The following is a 15081-nucleotide window of genomic DNA, read 5'->3' as shown; positions in this document are numbered from 1 at the left end:
TAAAAACATCTAATATCATACTGGACTGACAACTGAATAATGCCTTTTGCCAGAACTACTATAATTATCACTCTGGCCAGAAATGATCATCCAGCTCACCACACCTAGAGTGGTATTCCGCCACCCACAGAATCTTCACTATATCTTGGTCCATCTTAAGGCACATTCACCCATACCACCCAAGTCATATACCTGTGGAAGACATGGGTGCAAGCCTGTCAGTACACTCACCCGGCACATCCTTCTACAGTCCCATCATACGCTTATCCCATCTCATTAAAAGCAGGGCCATTTGTGAGAACATTCATGTCATACCATCTAATGACATTTCTGTAAAGTTTATGTGGGCATGACAACCAATTAACTGCCCAATCAAACGAATGCTTAGAACTAAACTGATCACCCATGGGAAAACACCCCCCCCCCCCCCCTCTCTCTCTCTCTCTCTCTCTCTCTCAACATCAACTTCTCTTAACTGCCTAGACAACATTTGTCTTTTCAACACACCCTTCACCCTTCATTCCCATTATCCTCCTCCTATCTATCTCCATTAGCTCCCTACTATAACACCCTAAATTCACTCGCCGGACACCCAATCCTTCTCCCCATCATCTCCTGTTCCTCTATTCTGTCATTCCCTCCCAATAAACTCTTCCGTATCATTGTTGTCATGCTCTGTATCAACCCACCATTGCTGGAGGCACATCAATTCCCATCCCATGAGCCTGCTGCCTCTCCCTCCTGCACTTCTCTTCTGTCCAACTGCTGTCTCCCTCTTATTTGTCAGCTACCCTTCCCCTCCGTACCTCAAGCCACCTCTCCCCCACTCCATCCAACAATCCCTCACACCCATCAAGCAGCAGAACTGCAGTCACAGCCTAATGTACCCAGCCAGCACATGCTAGCTCAAGAAAGCATCTGTCCGAAGGTAGCCAAGTTTCCGGTCTTGTTCGATGAGGTATCACTTTTACTCCAGTTCTTTCCAAAACTTGCTTATGTCTAATTCTGGTTGTTAAGCAAGTGGTGACTGGGTGGTTGTCCTCCAACACAGTAGAGAAAGTTACCATTATATCTATGAAAAGCCATCTTCAACTTGGCTTACAACAATCCTTCAGTAAACATAATGATAACTGATAGTTACTACAACAGAAACAGTGTGACCCTTAACTGTAATGCAAACATGAGGAAAAACATCTCTTCTAGGCAACTATCGCTTGTATTTAACTTCTTTAAGTCATACCTGAACTGTTCCATTTGACAACACCATGATAACACCATTGGACGTCCGAAACCACTGATACATGTATGGAAGTCTGCTAATGGAATCACACTCTCTTACAGGAACTGCAGCTCCCGCTTTTATCAGATTATCCTGCATGTACCGTTCAAAGTACTTCAACAACTTCATCTTCTTTACCAATGTATCAGGGTAACTATCAACAGTGTAGAACTTTTCTTCTCCATTTTCCAGTATGTAATAGAGATTCCTGGAAAAAAACAACATTATTATTCATTACTTTTACTCCTATTACTAGCAAACTGAACAACATGGAAACACAATAGAAGCGAAGTATGATGAAATTGAAGACAATTTGTGCAGTGGCAGCAGAAATCAGCAACTTTACTTTTCTCTCATGATGCAAAAAAATTTTTTTGCTTCTCCGAACAGCAACCAGCCATAAGTAAGGTGGCAGTTATGTCAGTTGTGATCAGCCTGAAGATACTTTAATACATCTTTCCACAGTAGCCTATTTTGGGCAAGATTTTTCATAGATGCCGAACTATTGCACCCCTCATCAATTACAACCCTCAAGGGGTCACGCCTACATATATAGTCTGTCAACCAAAAATATTTTATTGTACCATTCCACTGTTTTTATAATTGTGAGCCTGTAACTATTCTTTGATTATTGCTTCAGCTAACACTGTGACAAGTTGTGCTGCCATACATGCACATGAGCAGCAGCAACATAAAATAAAACAGCGAGCAAGGAAATGCCTTATTCCGAGCCAGCAGCACAATCCCACAATGAGGCTGTTGTCTACAGGACAATTAGTAATCGAAGAAGTGTTTGGCTGGGATCTTATGCAACTCCACTGCTTAATGCTCTGAACAGATCATTACTGTGAGTTAATAATTGTACGTGGAAACGGGATACAATTAAAGTTTACTTTCTTGTTGTTTGATTAAAGTTTACTTTCTTGTTGTTTAATTAAACAATGATTTAACTCATAAGTTTACTTTATTGTTGTTTAACTAAACCAAGATGAAACTGATGTTGCTCAAGAACGTCTGCCTTGGTAACATGAAGACAGCTATTCTTTACACTTTTACAAAGTACACCGTACGCCCACTTGTGTGTTAATACACTTTTTGTATTCAATCCTTTTTTCTCCAGTATCAAAATAACTCTACCTGGGCACCTCGTGAGGTGCCTTATGCCTTAATAACTCTACATGGGCACCTCGGGAGGTGCCTTATGCCTTTACTACTCTAGCTATCCACCAAATCTTTGGATTCTTCTGCTGCCCAATTTTGGAAAGCTTTAAGACCCTTCTTGTATGCACTGTTTATCTTCTGATTTTTACTTTCAGACAGGGCCGCACTCCCGACAAATGTACTGAAAAGATAATCGCACACAATATTTTTTTATAAGTGTTTTATTTTTCTGTGGTTCTGTACTTACTATTATCAATCTACATTTTATATGCTCTTTAGTTCTACCATCATTTTATTGCACTAATAGGAAATCTTTTCTACAACACTGTTATTTCCTAACTGAATTCCCTTATCATCTGACTCAAATTTTTTGATGTGGTATTTTAATTCATAAATGAACATACTTTTTGGACATATTTAAAATGCTCCTGCAATGTTAAGTACTTTGTAAATAACCAATGTCACTAAATGTACAAAAACTGTCCGAACAGGCCATGAAGGCGAAACACTACTGAGCAGCCGCCATGTCATTCTCAGTCCACAGGCTTCACTTGATGCGGATATGGAGGGGCACGTAGTCAGTACGCTGTTCTCCAAGTTGTATGTAAGTTTACCAGACTGGAGCCGTTACTTCTTCATGGAGTAGCTCCTCAGTTAACCACACAAGGATTGAGTTCACTCAGCTTACCAACAGCGCTCGGCAGACTAGATGGTCATCCATCCCAGTTCTAGCCCAGCCCGACAGCGCTTAACTTCAGCGATCTGACAGGAACTGGTGTTACCACTGCAGCAAGATTGTTAGCTACTAAATGTGTAAATCAGAAAAAATAAAATAAGTACTAAAGTGCTTGAGAGCATGTGTTAATGAAAGTCCTGTCTTCAATCCCTGGCCCATTCCAGGGGTTTTACCAGTCATTTACTAATTTTTCACCTCTGGTTTTGTGAGAAATACAGAAGTCATATAGTAATTGAAATTTAGAATTATACTGCAGGCATCCTATGAACAACTGGTGAAATCAGCTCACAGGTCAGAAGAATGCAAGAGCATACTATATTCAGTAAGAACATGCTTACTGAAGTGTTCAAACTGAACTTGGGATTGAAGATACTTTAACAGTTACATGGACCTGAAGTATTTCTGTGGAGAATAGAGGTTTGGCAAGAGAGATGTCTTCGTATTGGGATTAGAAATCTGTCAATTATCTACAAGAACTTTCTGCCTACCCTCACTACCAAAAATCTGAAGTCATCTGGTTTACTAATGAAGCTATCATTTTAAGTTGCAATAACAGAACTGTGACTGCATGGTTCATAATTAAGAGTGTTGTCCTATCAGCTGTGAACCAAAACCACAACCCCTCTATATCAGCTTCAACAATACAGCTTTATTGTTAAACGCTGTGATCAAAGACAAATTGTTACTGTACGCAGTGGAAAAGGAAAGCTATCAAACCCTGAGAACACACTTTACACACATTTCTTGTTGTATGAGGGCTTAAGGCAACCTTTTGGTACCAACTTCTCACATAAGCTGCAACCAACATCATACTGTAATTTATATAGCAATACAAAGCTAGAAAATTAGACTCAAAGTTTTGAGTGTTGCAGCAGAAGCCCCATTTAAAGCAGCTGTTGGGGAACACTCCCATGTTACAGTGCAAATACTTGTATCCAGACAGCTGTGGGATGAGAATACTACACCTGGAAAGTTTTGGAAAGTAGATAATGCAATCTTACACTACACTGTACTGTGCTGTATATTGTACAGAATTTAAATACCATTAGAAGCAAAACATGTAAAAAACTTAACTGCAGTGATTAGGAAAATTTCACCAAAATGGCAACCAAAACAATAACACTACAATACTTACAAATGAAATGCTGTACTCCACTACAGTATATGAAGCACTATAAAATACACAACTATTTATAACACCATCTGCAAGCTACTGTAGCTTCATTTTTCTTCCATTTTAAGTATGTCGTCTTGCTGACAGGTCATTTCACAAATTTTCTTTTTAAGCACAGTGTTCCACGTTAATTTTGTTTAACAACTGAACATGGTTTCATTCACTTCCTTCTCCACTTGCATAACTGTTTGTATTACCCAATGTACCACACCTGCTGGGAACATTGTCTACACTTTCTTCCTCCTCTTCAATTGTATTACCATAGATTTGGTTTAATCTTAGCCAACATGGCTATAACTACATTAATACACTTTTCGTCATCAATTATCTCTTAAATCAGTTCCTCAATTCATCACTACCCAGCAGTTCAAGGCTATAAGACTAATACTGCACAGCAGAACATCATGATACTGGATGTTAACTGCTGTTGAAAGCTGTTACTACATTCTTCATTTCTTGCATTTTCTTCAACAGAACACTTTGTTCAACACAGTGGTTTATACTGGCCTACGCGTTTTGGCCTTACACCATTCTCAAAGGCTCAAAATGTCTCTCACACCCTCAGTTGGAATGAAAATTGGTCAAACATGGCTATACAGTATCTGGTCTACATTGTTTGCAGACATCTTAGTGCAATCCATGTTTCTATGCCTGACAATTTCAATATAAAATTAATTAATATCGTGATCAAGACTAACATCAGGTTTTGAGCACATTAAAAACAGCCACAAAATTCCACAAAGAATTTATGCATTTCGCTGCTGATATTGGTCATGCTTTATCACAGCACCTTCAAATTTACCATTTACCAAGGAACTTCCCATTTGCTCGTCTGAATTCATTATTGAAGTCTGCAGTTTATAGCTGTAGTGAGCCTTAAATGCTTCTATGGCGTTCTGATCCAGCAGCTGAATAGATGCTATTTGATTTTGGCTAAATACACAATTGTTTACTTTACCATCTTGTGATTTCACCACAAGGAAAGGTGGGCGAGCTGGAAAGTGGTCATACAAGTAAACTTCAATCGCACATTTTAAATATCTTTACATATGTACAACAGTCTTCCAGCTTATGGCTAGCCAATGTATTTGTAGCAATGAGGGCAATTCTGTCTTTATTCATAATGAATCCCACCTTATTCCCCCCCCCCCCCCCAATCCCCTATTCTTAAAAAAGAAAAGACAGTTCTGATCAGAAGCTGACTATAATAAACCACTTTTCCATGACAATTGTACACCTCATTATGCAAAATTTTATCTGCCTTTACTTCAGGTAGATTTCTGTGAAATTGTGTAGCAGATTCAGTAACTTAAGAACTTGCTTCTGCTCTAATGCTCATTTGGCTAATTCCATGGTGACATTTCTATATTGAAAACTGTGAGTCTTGCCATGTGAACAAAAGTGAAGTTCTCCAATTGGGCTTCAGGAATTTGCCTCGAAGTGGCACATCTTCACTTTACTACTTCAAAAACCACCCACGTTGACATTCAATATGTTTACTGTCTATTCCTAATTTTATCTTTGTTTTCATTCATAAATTATCCCTGGTGCAATAGTGCATATGGATGCAATTAGCTACACAATAGCTGCATTTTTTCCCTTCGCTTTCTGAGCCTTATGCCTAATCTTCACAGTGTTGGCATGTTAATCTGAAATTGGCAATGTTAATGGTAGCAGACTATGTACGGATGTCCTCCCTGTTGTCACCCCTCGCCTCCAGGGCGAAAACTGTGTACCCCACCCATTTGTGTCTAATGTTATCCATCTGAAAAAGAATGTCTTTCAAAAAGTTTATGAATCATGTAACTGATGTGGGATGTACGTATGAGCCCAGTATTCACCTAATTTGATGTGAAGCACTGCCTAAAACCCACATTCAGGCTGGCTGGTACACCAGCCAGGCAGATTCTAACCACAGTGGCAACCATCCCCAAATTCCAGAACAGGTATGATAATGCATGCAGCTTTCCACGCATGTATTCCTATAAGGAAGTATTAATTAGGTAAATCAGTCGATGAGGATTTTTCACGTCCCTATTGAGTTGCAATCTATTCTAACTGCCAATAGGTAGGTCATTCTGTTCAGATGGCAATTTCTAACTAGTGTCAACTTCTGCAAGTAGCTCATACGATCTGAGGTCGCAGAAAAGATTCCATTAGGTTCAAGTGGAAAGTGATCATACATAGTTTATCAAAGTGTCGAATTTTGCCCTCTGAAAACTGTAGTAAGGACCAGCAAATCAAGAAAGACTAAGATTTAGGAAAAGCTGACAATTATTCGGGATGTCTAAGGTAACTGAAAGATTGATCTCTTACATAGTAATTAAACACAATTTGGCACACTCCTTTATGTGGTATATTCTCAAAAATAATCCCTTCATGAATGCTGAAACTTATGCTCTCTCTGCATTAATATGAGAAAACAGTCACGCTTAATCATTCAAAGAGGCCTACACACCTTCATTTAACTGTGTAGGTATCTATTAGAGAGTAAATCTGTACATTTGTACAAACTACATGCAGGCTACACACAGTTTTCCTCTCAGCTCTCTCAGTTGTGCCACTCTGTGCATGTTCATGGCGATAAAGTGAACATGGTGGAGAGAAAACTGTAACTGCAGCCTGTCACTTGGTTGGAGCTGTGTTGCTTTTTTCAGAAAAGTCAACCATTACTTCATCCCAAGTTTCATCAGGTCCCAGAAGTTTCAGGTTTTATATTGAGTGATCATATACATACACTTTTTTGCACACACACACAAAACGAATATGAAGCTCCATATATCACAAAGCCTTCAAGCTTCCAGAGAAGATCCGAGCTGTAGTTCAGATGCTCAGCACTGACGTTTTTCAGCACACTGAATGCCTGGCTCAATTGCTCCTTTCGGGGGTGGGGTGGGAGGGTAGAGTGCAAATTTGTCTTCTTCAAATCTCAGTGGAGAAAAGGAGGCAGTAGATATGGGTAGTATTAACACTTTCACTGCAGTGTCGGGAAAGCAGATGCCAAATCTGTGTGTGGTGCGGGAAACTGACTTTCTCGCAATTGATTTGTTTATTTTGTCAGAAACAAAAACTCATTGGCGTCTAAATGTAACTCATTTATTTTTACAGTTTTGCAAAAGTAATTATACTCCCAATTCTTCAGGGTAATGTGAGGGAGAAGATGCACAAATAATCAAAAACCACAAATAATTGAGGTATTTCCACACCTGTTTTTGTTCAAAAGTTCATCCAAGTTCTGTGCAAAGGTACTGTAGGCCTGTTTAACAGTGTGGCATCGTTTGCTTCTGAGAGAAACTGACGTCTTTCCACAGGGCGTTTCGAATTTTCTTGAGAAACTTATTTATGTTATTGCAATGAAATCACCTCCGGCCCTTATAATCTAGAAGATTATCAATACATTGCGATGTGGTACAATAACTAACTAGGTCACTTTCTTCATCCCAGCCTTCACATTCACTGTCTTTGTTTTGTTGTGGAGTATCCGTCACATTTTGGCATCAATTATGTATTGAAAGCCACGTTCACATTTACTGATCTTCAGCCATTCATTCAAGTTTTCTTCATCAAAATCTTCAAATCATTTAAATCAATTGCCAGATTTATCATTTGTGCAGTTGTTATTTCATCATTACTGAAACCTTGAAAATCACTTCCTGCTATACGTGGAAGAATTTTTCTCCATTACTGAAATACTGTGTGCTGCTCTACTTTCTGCCAGGCATCAGAAATCGCACATACAACATTTAGAGTGGTCAACTACTTCTAGAAAGTCACCAAATCATCCTTATCAAGTAGCATTTTCATTCTCATTAGTCAAAACTGGTAGCACTGTTTTACCGATGCAATTGCACCTTGGACAATTTGCCTTACAATGGCTGTCACCTTCGGCAGTAAAAACTTTTCTACTACGAGTCAATTATCAGATACAGAAGTCCTCTCCCAGATCTGAAGGGTTGTTATCAAGCAATATAACATCCTTCCACAGCAATCCTCTCTTCCAGAATTCACTGAACTTTGTGTACAAATTGGGTGTGGAATTAGTTCTGCATCTATGCAGTATGTTGGTTGCAACAATGCAAAAAGAGATCCCTAACTATAATATCCTTGAATGTTCAGGGCTTTCTTGATTTTCAAATCACTAGTAGTTCCACTTTGTGGTTCCCAGAAGCATTAGCCATGCACAAAGTTTTAATGTGTTCTTTAGGCACCATGTCCAGGAGAACGAACTTCACTCTTAAAAGCAATGACTGGTTGGTAGGCACTTCCAATATATACCACTTTTGTCCGCATTATGAATTTGGTCTGGTGTGAAATTCTCACCTTCCACAAACTTCTGGAACTCTATGAGGAAGTAATCAGCTGTCACAATATTTGAACTAACAAGGTGAGACCACATCATTGGGATAACTTTGCACACCTTTAGGAGGACACTACAACAACGATGTCCAAGTAGAAGGTGCATTACTCCAGCAATTCTCAGAAAACCACAAGGAACGTTTTAGTTTCTTACTTATGTATCTGTGCGTAGGTGCTATGGTCAAGTGGTTAGCATTCGAACTACGTAATGCAAACTTGTACGAAGCGGCTGTTTGACTCCTGCTCTAATTTTTTTTAATCTAAATTTTTATCATCAGTCACATTATTTAATTTATATGACACTCAACAGGTAATTAATTAAAAACTAAAAGCATTTCCATGAAATTAATACTGTAGAACAGAAGCAAACTGATGCTTTTCATTTATTATAATGTTCTACCAAGAACCGACAGAAGAGTCTGTTAGCAAGTATTAGTAATTTCTTGTAATTTGGCTACTTACTATTTTTAATTAAATTTAATTATTAGGAAATATTTGTAACTATCGACTAGTAAATGAAGAAACAGAGTTTTCCTTATAATGTATGTCTGTCGTGATTGATTTGTGAAATCCCTTACACATCCTATCTAGTAATGCATCTGGAACTACTTTGCACCTCAATGCTTCAAAGCTGCAGACAAGCAGCACACCACATTTGGCAGTTAACCTGCATAGCACTGGGACATTGCTAACATAGCAAGAACGAACAGTGTAGATGGAAATTTTTTGAATGTCACTGAATTTACTCTTGTACTACACAAATTGAGGTTTGAGCACGACTTGAACAGTCACCTCATACACGTTCATCTTGAATTGCCAGAGTAGTGCACCTTACTGCTTTCACATTATGTTTTAATGACCTACCAAAGGTGTACAAAGTTTGGAGTAAATCCTTGATCCCAATGTCATACCCTCCCCTTTAAGCTGCTCTCCTTGCACAGTAAGTTTTCAAATCCTGCGATGTGCAAATCCTGTTAGTCACCCAGTGATGCATTACATTCTACTTCCAATCCTAAGGCTTCATGAAAAAAAAAATTAGCTTTTTTGGCACACACATGCCTCAAACAACGACACCTTCTGCTTGTTTCTCTGTAAACTACTGCAAAAGAGCAGCAACTAATTCAATGAATTTAGGTCTCTGTGCTTTTTCATGTAGATGGCCCAGAACTAGAATCTGCATTTCCTGAAAAATCCTGTATTTTCTGCTTGTTCTTATTAACATACTAAACAGCCTGCATTCAAATATCAGCACTTGATTTTGAAGCAGTTTCTCCTTCTCAAATCTTTCGATTACTTCTAATTTTTGTTTTAATGTCAGCATGTTTGTTTCCTAATTATCTGTTTTACAAATCTCTCTTGACTTGTTTTGTTGACACTTACCGGTACACACCACTTAACATCAGGAAACTTATCAATTTATACACAACAGGATGGCCGATAATAATGGAAACAGTACTCTGTTTTAATGTGTCAGTCGTTTGAACAACGGAAATGGCAATTCTTGTAACACACCTGGGAGATTACTGTATTTAGAATTTCCACAGGACTTAAAGACTGTGCTGCATAAACAGGCAAGAAGGAAGCACCTGACCAATGGAAATATAATTACAATCCGGCACACTATGGACATGCAGTAGTGAAATGGCTGCAGGTTGGACATGCCTTGTGAGAAAGTGCTCTGTCCAGAAGGAAACAATGAATGGCACAGACAGCAATGTAATTTTTAAGCTTAGAATGACTTAAACAAACCTAACATAACAGTACTTGTCTCGACAAAGCAATATATGAAACCAGAAAGTGAACGCGTATATATACACGGATGTAGCACCTGATGAGTAGCATCTACCACCCATTTAAAAACATTTACGCTCACGACATAACTGTGGTGTCGCCAGACTGGATAGTGTTAACAACGGAAAAACTTTAAACTACAAAACGTATGGACACTGCTACGTTATTATGATTTTATTAGCAATGCCTGGATGACTGCTGAAGCTTTTATGAAGTTTAGATGCCAGGATGGTGCAGAAGGAATAACAATAATTCATATTGACACTAGCCTTACAATACAAAGCTAACTACATTCCTCAGAAGAACTTTTGTGTTTCTTCCTGCGAACTGTGTAAGTCACCTGCAGTATCTAAGGCTGTGCATAATTCATCCCACAAAAGCCAAATACAGGATGCGTGTTGTCCAGAACTAATTTTTATTTCTCGAAGAACGCTAGCAATGAGAATATTTTACAGTGAATGCAAATGTCCCCAGCTGCCTGGAATGATGTAACCTAAAAGAATGTTTTTACAAAATTTCCAAACATTGGCTGTAGGTCAATATCAGAAGCTGCAGAACACAATTTCCCTGAATGCCGTTACAATAAGTGAAATTTTCTGAAATCTATGAAGACATCCTAAATTCTGATCATCAGCTACCTGTGACTGTGTAAACCATTTGTAAAGAACCAAGCACAGCTTGATGGAGGCAACTTGGAGTTGTTATGAGATGGAGGAAGAGGTGAAAGATTCAGCTGTACTAAGTTTTTCTGCAGCTGTTAAACTATTAATCTTGATTTAGTGTGGACTACTAACCCTCTCCACATTCTTTAAGGAATGTAACTCCACGTATAAAACATCTCAGTTTGAAGAAAGCTAGTTTTCCTAATATGCCTGTTCATTAAATGAAAAATTGATCAATTTTTTGTCATAAGAAACCTAAAACTGTGCTCTGAAATAGTGTTTTGCTTCTCCACTGGACAGTGCCACAAGTTCCTCCAAAAAATCGTAACACGACACACATGCAAATGTCATACTAACAAATTTAAATCCACCTGATGGAGGTTTAAACCTTTGAAACGTATCGTTGAGATAAATAAACAGTGAGTGGTAACAGTAAAATTGTTGTTTCATTTATGTCAATAACAGTCATGGTAAAGCCTAACCTAAAATGTTCGCATTTAAACTTTGTCTGTTTATGGCTCCATGCTTCCTGAGTTACGCATCATACTGCAACATAATTTGGCAAGTACAATCAATGATTATGTTGGTACTGTCTGCAAAATGTGTTATGAAGTTAATACTAAGGAAGTAATCAATAATAAAAATTACTGCATAAATACTGAAAATTTGCTAAGCAAAAATCTTTTTCCCTTACATTTTGTGGGTGGCGTGAGCAACAAAATATCACAGAAAGGTCTGCCATGAGATGCAATTTCTTAGTGCCAGACTTCTCATTAGCAGATTGGTACTGTCTGGATAATTTTCATACTGTGTTATGATGCCTCGGGGATATATTCACAATTCCAAACTTTGGTACATGTCTTACTGTGTTAAACCTGTAATATGGAATTATTCCCCTTAATGAGTACATGACAACCCTTTAAATACAGTCAATAATTTAACATTTTTATTGCCATTTGAAGTCTTCAGACAGTCGACCTGTGATTGGAACAAGGTGGCTGTTTTGGCCATTTAGTTATACAGACGAGCTGGTTCTAACCAACATCAAGCAGCTAGAACGGCAACTACTGTTCTTGCAGTATTCTGACAGGAAGGAGCTAACTGCCTCTCAATTAGTATTTTGTACAGATATCAGAATTTTAGATATCCTTGTAGCTTTTTGAGGAAGTGCGCCAACCACAAATAACATTGTCTTGCACAGTTCCACTTACGTTTTACAATCGTGAGCTTGTATCTATTCCTTTATTATTGCTTCAGCTATCATAGTGACAAGTTGTGTTGTCAAACATCCAGGTTAACAGCAGCAATATAAAATACGCAGTGAAACAGGTGAGGAAAAAGAAAAAATATGAACTGTGCAATAAAATGGCCTAGATTATGAGCTAGCAGCACAACCCCACAATGAAGCAGTACAAGATAATTAGTAATTAAATACGCATTACACTGCAGTCCGATTCAAGTGCACTGTTTAATGCTCGAGGTGGGACATTACTGTGTGGTAACATCTTTATGCAGCAACAGTGTGATTCATTGAAAGTTATTTTATTATTGTTTAATTAAACAGTGCTTTAGCATATAAGTTTACTTAATCATCATTAATTAAACTAAGATTACAGTGTGATTTTGCTTATACACATTAACCTTGTTAACACAAAGACAGTAATTCTTTACATGTGTGAAGTATTCCACATTGCCCCCCTCATGTTGCAAAAATCAGCACACACACTTGAAGGTTAAAATTGAATGCAAAATCATGTAACTTGCCAAAATCCACAGAAGGCTTATTCATCAGGATTTGAAGCATTACCTGATGAGCTTGAGGTACACATTTGTACTAGCAATTGCTAGTCTTCTGGTACATCAGCCAGGAACAGAAGGCAAATTAACACAGGCAATGGTTAGTAAAAGACTCAACTAGGCTAATAACATTAAGCATCAGTTTGGGAATGACGGGGGAAAGGTAAATAAACCTATTTTACAGATTCCTAATGTCAACTGGTACCAGTTGAGGATGATATGGCAGTCAGTCAATACCACTGGGCCTTCTGAGACCTGTTCAGATGAGGCAACTGAGCTGAACATAAAAATGTATAAAACAGTGGTGCGTCCTGTTACGACATATGCAGCAAAAACAGAAATTATGAAACTGAAGTTGACAGCAATGGAAAAGAATGTATGAAGATAGATCCATGGGATAGCACAGGGAACAAAAGAAGAAATGGTAAGAGGTAGTGTGGAATACCAGACATAAATAAATGGATGAAGACAAGAAACTGCAAGGATCATGTTGAAAGAGTTGACCTAACAAGACTAGCCAAAATTTCTGAACAGAAGACTAGAGACACGGGAACAAACAACTGGATGACCACCTAAAGGATGGGACAGTAGATGGTCCAGTAAATTCACAGACTGAGGCAGAAAAACAGGGCAACTTTAGTAGGAAGTAAGTGGTTTTGATTTACTTAAGCATGTTTCAGTACCTTCTGCTCAACATTCAACAGATTTTGTTTATTTTTTGATTACAAATGACCCTCTTTTATTGATATTATTATTGTTACAGTTTTAGATATTTTAGTCTGATTCCTGTTATAGATATATTAAAACACCTCTTACTATCACTATTGCTGTTGCTGTTTGAACAATAGTTTTGCACATATTCATCTTATCACAAAAAACACGGAGTTTCTACCACCAGCCCACACGTTACTGTCAATAACAATAACAGTTATAAATGAAGAACAGCTCAGGAAATTATTTAACTTATCTGAAACATCAGACTGTAGTATCAGAAACAATCTGTAGAATATATGGTAGATACAAAACTACCAATACAACAGAACATTGTGCGATGTGTGATGAAGTAATAAACAAAACCCACTGACGAAACAGAAAATGCTGAATCATGTTCCTTCAGTGAATTCTTGCATTCATCTAAACAGCCATCTAATCTAAAACCTGGAATCTTTGTGCTCTCTTCAGCAAACAAATTTTTATTACTACATGCTGAAAGTTGAATGACACAGCAGCAATACAGGAAGTCCTAGGAAAATATTCTGCCTCAACTGAATTAAAGTTTCTTTGACTGTCACTTTCCAGCATGAAAAAGAAAGTGATGAAGGCTATGTCTGTTGCACACTCTTGGCTGAAAATCGTGAAAAACTTCGTCCTGGCTTGGGAACAGCCCAGAAATCAGCCCTATTACAAACTTGTGGAGCAAATATTGAAGAAACGACAAAGACAAAACTTGTCAAGAAATGCACAGAAATATAGCACTGATTAAGAAACAAAATATTTGGCCCCTTCTAATAGAAAGTATGCCAAGCAGAACTGATTTACTAATAAGGATGAAACACGCACACAAAATAATGATGCAACATTTAACATGAACTTGCATTTTTTCTGCAAAAATTCTAGTAGATTCTAATAATTTTCACACTTCTGCTTGCTGTGGTCTCACAGCAGAAACCTTATGACGACAGTTATTCACCAACGTTTCACCATATACTTCAACAAGGAATCTATATTAGTAAAACGCTATCCTATAACCAGCACCAAAGCCCTGTATCAATTGCAGCATAAGAACTGCATAAACTATTTTCAGTATTTTGTATAATTACTGACTGAATGCTGTCTTATCTATTCATTAAGTGGTATTACCTTACGGGTAAAAGTTGAACACAATAACACAAGTACCATATTTACACATATCTAATGTACACCTTTTTACTATATGCAGTATTCAAAATTGAGGTGCACATACGATTCAGTGGCTCCTTACATTTGAGTACAAACATGAATCTGTTGTTCACCTGCAACATCGTTGAAATTTAGGCAAGCAGAAAGAACGTTGTGTGAAGTTACTTTCAAACATAAAGTCACTTTTGCGCTAAAAAATATGGTAACAGGTGGGTGGGACAAGAGT

At 37.9% G+C, this 15081-nt stretch overlaps 1 protein-coding gene across 1 annotated transcript in view; it reads right to left on the bottom strand.

Moving 5' to 3' along the window:
• The window catches only part of LOC126162964 (serine/threonine-protein kinase PLK1), a 93180-nt gene that overhangs the window by 22572 nt on the left and 55527 nt on the right, over positions 1 to 15081 (bottom strand). The window contains exon 9 of the mRNA XM_049919801.1: positions 1241 to 1487. Coding sequence (XP_049775758.1) covers positions 1241 to 1487 — 247 coding nt within the window. The remainder of the gene's footprint in view (positions 1 to 1240; positions 1488 to 15081) is intronic.

This window comes from Schistocerca cancellata, chromosome 2 (assembly GCF_023864275.1).
Source record: "Schistocerca cancellata isolate TAMUIC-IGC-003103 chromosome 2, iqSchCanc2.1, whole genome shotgun sequence".
In the NCBI taxonomy this organism is placed as follows: domain Eukaryota; kingdom Metazoa; phylum Arthropoda; class Insecta; order Orthoptera; family Acrididae; genus Schistocerca; species Schistocerca cancellata.
Note: the sequence above shows the minus strand (reverse complement) of the source record. Positions and strands in the feature narration are given on the sequence as shown.